Raw genomic sequence first — 7,868 nt, 5'->3', positions numbered from 1 at the left:
AGTAAAATCCAATAGTTTTATTCAGTTTGTGCAGGTCGTACAGCCAAGGATGTTTCACGGTACAACAATTTACACAACTCTGGCCAGACTTCATTTGGGTGATTCTGAAATGGTAACATCCAATCACAACACGACTCAGGTGAAATGGAGCATATGGCTTCTGCATGTACACAGTAAAGGAACGGAGACGCACAACCGCACATCATTGTTTCATCTCCAGTCATACAAGATAGTGTTATGATTACATGTATGCGCTGTGTTAAATTTAAACATTAGTATGTGGTTCAGTGGCGTTCCTTTAAAGAATAATTGTGAGGTGAGTATTTGATTTGTTTGATGCAATGAGAGTCTAATTAATCTCAAAATAATAGTGGGGGGGGGGGAGTAATCGATAGATTCAACAGATCTATTGCACTTGGTCCTCAGCGATTTATTCTAATGTGGACTCAAACTCAGAATTTCTATTTTGCAGAGAGGAGAAAGCATGAACTAAAATGATGTAATTTCTTACGGCAACAAAAATCGGGCAGACGTGGAACTGAAAGTCTGCACTTAAAATTTAAGCTTCACAGTTAAAGCTAGTAACAGCAAAAGAAGCAAAGAAAAGATGCAAAGAAAGCGGTTAAGGCAAAGTCTAGAACTCTGCTGTGGGTAGAACGGCAGTGACAGAGCAGGATCGGACACAGATCATCTGGCAACAACTTCTGCCGCCCCTGAAGTGACCAATCCACAGCGAGGAAACCACAGCAAAGCAACTTAAAAAAAAAGAAAATTAAAAAAAAAACAAAAACAAGGTGAGGTCAACATGGGACGTAGTATTATCAACAGGAAGTAACCACAAACTAGGCTTCCCCATTTTTAAGAGACACGGACACGCACACTTTTCTATTAACAGCATTTAAACTCATGCAGTAACGCCCCCACGGCCTCAAGCAGAAATGATTATGTCACTACGTTCCTATGTTCTCTGTTGTTGGAGAAATGAAGGAGGAAAGAACAGAGAGAGTCAACTTCATTACACCCAAGCACAAAAAGGTACTTAAAATTGCAGAGTGCACCACGGTGTGCAGCGGCTGATCCTTGGAGTGCCGTCCGGACATCTGCCTGGGAGAGAAAAGGCAGATTAGGATTGTTTCGTCTCGGGGTCGTTGTTGAACAGCAGTGCTGAGGTTAATACGTGCCTTTCCTCGGCTTCTAGTTGGAGTTCCTGTGCCTCACATTCTTGTCTTTGTGATTTGCGTTCGAATTGCTCTTCCTGGAACAACAAACAGAGTCAGAAGTGGATCCAGAGGGTGAATCGACCTGGATGAAGCCTCTCGGCTGTGTGTACTCACAGAGGAGCAGCTCCTGAGTCGTCATCTGGAGGATGGGGGGGGCAGAAAAAGAGCAGTCAGTAACATCAGCGCATGACGCACAGGAAGGCTACATGCTCCCACACCCCACCTCCCCCAGCTGTGAACGATGACATCATGACCACCATGAACTGACGCATGCCAGCCTGTTGCATCTCTGAACATTAACACAATCTGAGAAACCCCGTCAACGAGGGCACACGTCACATCCTACCCCCGGGGAGTCTCAGAAGACTTTAGGAATGTTGCCATTAATGAGTAGTTCATATGAACAGAAGTCCCTCATTACAGAGGCTCATGCATACAGGCAAAATACATCACTGCAGTGGCTGTAACCCCACAAGCATCTTAGGCAGAGCTTACACACAACCTGACAGGTCAAGTGGCAGAGCCTTCACACCAGAGCAGGAGCAGCAATCCCAGGAGCTGCTCAGAGATAAATGTGGCGCGGCTGGTCTTCTGGTTGCTGCAGTTTCATCATGCATAGAGCACAAGATGCAGAGGGCATGCAGACAATGTTGAAACCTCTGGCTTTGCAACCTGCCCACTGTCCTGTCAAACCAGTAACCAGGCTTATCTGGTGCCAGGATTGACTCTTTCATTGGCTCAAACCCAGATCTGTAAAGTATTGGGCTTTGGGTGGGGGGGGATTTGAGGCGTTCCGGCGTTTCAGGCCAGTGAAAGAGTGACCGATTTTGCCGCAGCACATTCCTCAGAAGTGGTGACCACGAAAGCAGATCATTCAGGCTCCCAGAGCTCAGTCCACGCCGCCATCGCAGCTCAACCACCTCATTCTGACATGCAGTTTTATTCACTTACCAAAATGCAAAATCAGCAGCGAACAGAGAAGTAAAAAATGTAAATAACGATATCCAAAACAGAATGCTTCAACAGAACCTCAAGCTTACAGCTAAAGCTTTACTTTAAACCACAGAAATAATAAGAAAAGAAAAGGGTTCGTACTGAGAACATGCAACTGGAGCCAATAGTGCTAAATGGCCACCGCCGACCAGACCGGGCCAGTTCGCTGTGCATGTGTGCTCATCATCAGATTCTCATCAGGCTGTTTAACAGCATCAGTTTCCTTTAGTAAGACGAGAGGCTGTGGTTGGATCTTTGATCGTACAGCCCGGCGCTAGCTACCGTAGGAGACACTAAGCCACCGTAACCCTAGGAGACAAGGGAACATCCAGTACGCACCATCGTTGATCTCATCGGGCTTTCTCCTCTTCTCGTAGATGAAGATGATGGTCACCAGTATGATGACCTCGGCCACGATTCCCAAGAAGGGCCACAGGGCGGCCCAGCGGCTGCGCACGCGCAGGTGGATGGTGTCGGTGGCCGTGCCGATTTCATTCATCCCGGAGCAGACGTAGTCTCCGGCGTCGCTCTCGATGTTCAGGTCGTCAATGGTCAGGCTGGTCCTGTTCGGGGTGCTCTTGATCTCATATTTGTTGCTGGTACCGTTGATGATGGGCTGGAGAGGGGAGCGTCCAGCGACAAGTAAGTAAATGAAACAACCATAGGACTGTTGCTACGGTAACGCCAAGCCCGTTTAATGCACTGGGACGTGCGGGATACATACACTGCGGACGTCGTTGTCCACCATGGTGAACCAGGTCCAGTCGGTGGGAAGAGGGTAGCCGTGGCTGAGGCACACCAGCACAGCTTTGTCCTTCTCGTTGCCGTGCTCGGAATGCTTGTACGCAGTGACGTGAGGAAGTGCTGCAGAAGGAAGTCCCACATTGAGTTCATCTTTGGTGCTTTGAGTGAACGCGTCGACAGAAAACATCCTTCCTCTGCCCTCTTCACCAGATGTCCACCTCAGTTCTGGCAGCATTAACTTTTCTCCTGTTATATAAGTCATTACCGCCGATGTGTCCACCCTCTCACCGCCATACTGCCCACAGTAGCGTACATTAAAAATAGAAAATTCTATATGTGCTTAGCATGCGACCGCACTGGCAACTTAGCCCAGAGAGTTTTAAATGGATTTACAAGAGAATATTAATTCCACCTAGTCACAACAGACAGCAAGACCTTTGGAAATGGATGTTACAAGATGACATGAAAAGGATGAATGACATTTCCTAACTTACACTTGACCTCGATCACCTCCTTCACCACTGGGTCAGTCTCGAACACACACTCGTACTTTCCGCTGGAGCTGTAGGTGATCTTGTCCAACCTACAAAACACAGATGGAAGGACATTTAGCAAGGCTCTCGCTATATTTACCCCAGCAGTTCAACCAGAGCCACATTAATGACACGCATGGGTTTTCCACTTAGCCGAGTAGAAACCTCGTTCCTGCTCGGGAGCCTGGGGGGGAAAACAAAGCTGCGTTTCCATACTTGATAATCACAATCCCTCTTTTGTTCTGTGCTGCTGCCCCGTGCACTCCTGACTGCCCTCTCTAATGGAGAGAATCCAGGTCAGGTTAAGTGAGCGCAGTGCCAGTGGCATTTAGTCCTGCTGCCAAGAATACCAGCGAATCTGCTGGTCCATCTCTGGCCCTCAGGAGCAGCGGCTGCCTGGATGCTCCTGCTGCCGTAGGACCAGCAGAGGCAGCAGAGGGGGACAGAAACACGGACAGAAGGAACCAGAGTCCGGCGTCAGCTGACGTCAGTAGGGAAACTCTGGGGCCAGTTTAGTCCAAACAACTGTATATGGTTAGAATACAAGACCGTCATGTAGCTACTCACTGGAGTCTAGTAAAGGAGTCACTGCTGGTTGACTCGGAGTTCTCCACGGTTTTCCCATTGAAGAGCCAGTGGGAGCCCTTGATGGGAAGATTGGGATCCGTCAGGTTGCAGGTGAGGGTGGCAGAGGTCTGGTTGGTGACCATAGGCGGATCAGTACTGATGTTTGGGACTTGGGATAAAGAGAGAAGCAAATGTAAAGCACTGATCCTGACAATAGCGACAAGATGGAGGTGTCTGACTCTTCTAACAGCTGACACTCAACAGTGGTCACAAAGGAAGAAGTGATCTGACAGTACAGATCCAGTTTTATCATTTGGGTACAAATCATATGCAAAACCATGAGTGATAAACGGCAGAGAGGTCTTTTTAAATGTGACAACTGCTGAGTGTGAAGCATGAATGAGCACGTTGTGTTTTCCCTGAAGGAAAACCAATAAATTGAACATAAAATGAGATAAACATCAAGACGGGTGATCCATCTCATCAAAAAAGGAAGGAGAGAGGACAGAGGAAGTCTACAGTACGGTCTATAACAAGGTCACAGGGAATCCAACCAGAAATACATGCAGAAGAAGCAACAATAGGAACGTGTAACTGGCAGGTTAGTGCCAATCGTGTGATGACGTCAAGGCTTTATTTCACTTCAATGGAGACCAAATCTCAGAGTGACTAATACTGGACCACAAGGTGGAAAAATACCCCATGGCTGAGAGTCTAATTTAAGAATTTGTTGCCATCTTCTGTTCATTTCTCTGCCAGAGGAACTGAGAAAAGGGGGACACATCCATGTTAGTATAAAATGAAGAAATCTAGTCTCTTACATCTCTACAGAAGCATTACTGCTGTAATCTGACACCTCGTTTGTCCATCAAATTTGAGTGTGAGTGAGCCATTTGCACATTTCTAACCTTATGACCAGTATTATTCCTGAGGTTTTACGTATCCGATCATTAATCTGGTCCTTGACTCTTGAAACACGGGGAAAAGGCATCAGATTAAAGAGATAAGGTTGGATTTCTATTATCACGGGACAACCTTGGAGCTTCTGAGGAAAGGGAGTGTGAATACTGGGGGAACGAGGATGGACTGGGGAGATGAACGGGAGCTGGACATCCAAGACTTGGCTAATAGGGAGCAAAGAGCCGAGCCACTCCTCCTCACGCTTGATCTACCACTCACTTTCCATCACAACAATGTTCGCTTGCGAGCGGATCCACTTGATTTTGGGCGTCTTCCTCAGCTCGTTGCGGTCGGGGTCGTTGGAAGCGCGGCACTCGTACATGCCGGAGTCATTGAGGGCGAGGCTCGCGATGTGAATGCTGCTAGCGGCGTGAGCTATATACGTGGCATTGATCTGCACGCGCCCGTCTCGCGCCCCGTCAAAAAGCTGGGTGAAGGTCTCGTTGGGCTCTTCCCCCTCCACAAACCACCACTGCACCTCGGGGATGGGGGCTCCTATGACCTCACAGTGCAGCTCTGCGCTGTCACCAATGAGCCTCATCTGAGACAGGGGACACTTAATGAACCCCGCTGGGGACAGGTTAGCGTTAGCCCAGCAATCGGGGGGGGGGGGGGGCAATGTGTGTTTAAGGACGATGAATGATTGGTGGGTGACAAAGAGCAATGGCAGGAAAAAGACAAGCAAATGGAGAAAAAGAAAGAAAAAGAAACAGAGTTATTTGGTGCAAATATGAAAAATAATAAAGCAGAGATCACAGACACACTTTCTGATATTTTAAAAACACAAGTTAGATGAATAAAAATGCAAAAACAAAAGGCGGGTGAGGATGGAGTGACAGTAATGGATACGAGGCAAAATTAAAGGACGTGTACAAAATATGCAGGTAAAATGGGCCCAATCTGTCGACTCCACTCAGACCAAACTGTGTCGACCGTGTCCCACTGCTCTGTGACCCTGGAACTAACTCTGAAGGACAAATTCCAGAGGTCGTCAGGTTTGCTCAACACCAGCACTTTATCTGAACAAAGCCTTGACATGCCTAACCCCAAAAGATGGACAGAGTCACGGGATACAGACGATGTGTGCGATTCCTTCAGGATGAAAATGAAGCGGATAAACCCAAAACTCTACAGAAACCCGCTTTATCTGGGACAGATTGTCATTCTCATGACCCCAGTGAAAGACACACAGTCCTTAAAAACAGAACAAAGGCCAGTTTCAACACCCGCAGACGACAAACACGCTTTATCCAAAACTACGGGGCAACAGAATGTAGTTTTCAGCAACCCTGGTCTGATAAAATGCATGGAAACGCGCAGCTTTAAAGCTGCCGTTCAAGCCCGGCGTTGAACACTTTCCGATGGAAGCACTTCCACATGCTCTCTCAACCAAAGATAGCTATAATACACCTCCCATGTTACCGAGAACTATCCGGAACCAGCCCAACCGTGGGTTAGTGATACCCCAGCATGTTTCAACAGTTTCCTGTCACCTGTGTCAGGGTGCTGATCCCAGCACCACCAACCAGGTCTCCACTGCAAACAAGGCAATGACACAAAGGACAAATTACTGTGAGGACCTACGATAAAGGACAGTTTGAACCACGTCCAAACCAGTCCAACCTGTAGCAAACCACTGTTTCCAGTAGGTCACAACGGCGGTGATGGCAAAAAAATAAATAATCCACTTAAGAAGAGGGATCTACTGTATCCAACTAATGGAGACATTTGTGCATTAATTAGGCGTGACCGTGGCAACAATGGCGCTGTGATACTGGAACATCCATAGCCTTTTTTTTAATCTTTCGGGTCCACGATTACGCAAGAGATCACCCGGAATTGGGGTGATGCAAAAGTATGCCACTGGTGTCCCGAGCAACTGTAGCGTAATCGGGATGGTTGGATTAAAAACGGGCAACCGCTTTGGCTTGTTTTTATCCAACAAACCGAAAGACGGCGAGTTCGCCCCGGCCTCGGCGTTAATGCACCCGAGCAACAACAGATTCGGTTACAACCGACGTCATGGCAACGCCATATGCTTTACATTAAAGGGCCGCATCAAAAAACGGCGATTGTAGACGCCAACCCCCGAATCCTCCGAGCAAAACGACGACGAGGCCCGTTCGATACGGAGCAGAACAATCGTCCCAGAAACAGTCACGAAGCGCGGTTGGAAACGTCCGAGATGGGGGTTTGCGACTACCGGACGGCGGAGCCTCGGACGATAATGGGAGCCTATTATGGGAGCCTACGGACGTTTAAAAATCACGGGACTGGTGACAATCGAGATTAAAACACACACAAATACGTGGATAAGTACCGAGCGGGGCCGGTTTGTTTTGACGCCCTGAAAGAGAGCAAAGTCTGCGGCTTCCGCCAACATGGCTGACTGTACATTCTTACCTGTGGACGCGCTGGCTCTCCAACAGCTCAAAAGAAGGGCGCAAACAGCCCACAGCAACTTCATTGCTTATAATTTGGTTTTAACGTTGTCGTCGAATAGGCCTTAAGTCGGCTACAGTTCTTGTAATCGCTCTATTTCCCTGTTTTTTCGTGCGGACTCCGGGCGAGATGTCGGGGCAGAAATGTACCAGTGGAGCGGAGCTACGAGCTATTCGTCCTCTAGTTGGCACGCGAGCACGCCCTAAACGGCACGTAGGCGTGACGTAAATGGGGGGCGTGGTTAGATGCGTGACTTCCGCATCCGCTGGCCCCCTTAGGTCTTTTACAATTTTACATTAGTAATTTTATATTTTTCACAAAATGTTTTCAGAGATATTAAAGATTACAGCCGAAATCTGACGATCATACAGATCTTACACAACACTGCAGGTAATGCCTCGAAAGATAT

At 47.9% G+C, this 7,868-nt stretch overlaps 1 protein-coding gene across 4 annotated transcripts; it reads right to left on the bottom strand.

Moving 5' to 3' along the window:
* Window positions 1-2: 2 nt before the first annotated feature.
* On the bottom strand, window positions 3-7,657 carry bsg (basigin). 4 transcript variants are annotated; one of them, XM_029827798.1, is made up of 8 exons: window positions 7,421-7,657; window positions 4,058-4,226; window positions 3,452-3,540; window positions 2,938-3,077; window positions 2,553-2,829; window positions 1,335-1,347; window positions 1,182-1,255; window positions 3-1,104 (listed from the first exon to the last, which is right to left on the bottom strand). In XM_029827798.1, the coding sequence occupies exons 1-7, from the start codon at window positions 7,482-7,484 to the stop codon at window positions 1,195-1,197; spliced, it is 813 nt and encodes a 270-aa protein (XP_029683658.1). In that variant the 5' UTR covers window positions 7,485-7,657; the 3' UTR covers window positions 3-1,104; window positions 1,182-1,194. The 4 variants fall into 4 exon arrangements, with proteins under 4 accessions (XP_029683658.1, XP_029683659.1, XP_011612982.1 ...); XM_029827799.1 differs by having other exon boundaries at window positions 3-1,100; XM_011614680.2 differs by having other exon boundaries at window positions 1,335-1,359; window positions 7,421-7,655.
* Window positions 7,658-7,868: the final 211 nt, after the last annotated feature.

Source organism: Takifugu rubripes, chromosome 20 (genome assembly GCF_901000725.2).
Source record: "Takifugu rubripes chromosome 20, fTakRub1.2, whole genome shotgun sequence".
Taxonomy (NCBI): domain Eukaryota; kingdom Metazoa; phylum Chordata; class Actinopteri; order Tetraodontiformes; family Tetraodontidae; genus Takifugu; species Takifugu rubripes.
The sequence above is the reverse complement of the archived record's forward strand: the minus strand, read 5'-3'. Positions and strand labels throughout refer to the sequence as shown.

Coding starts and splice junctions, on each gene's coding strand:
- bsg (XM_011614680.2), bottom strand. CDS start 7,484: ATGAAGTTGCTGTGGGCTGTTTGCGCCCTTCTTTTGAGCTGTTGGAGA. Junction 4,227..7,420: donor GAGAGCCAGCGCGTCCACAG/GTAAGAATGTAC, acceptor CTTTATCCCAAG/TCCCAAACATCAGTACTGAT. Junction 3,078..3,451: donor GGAGGTGATCGAGGTCAAGT/GTAAGTTAGGAA, acceptor TTCCTTCTGCAG/CACTTCCTCACGTCACTGCG.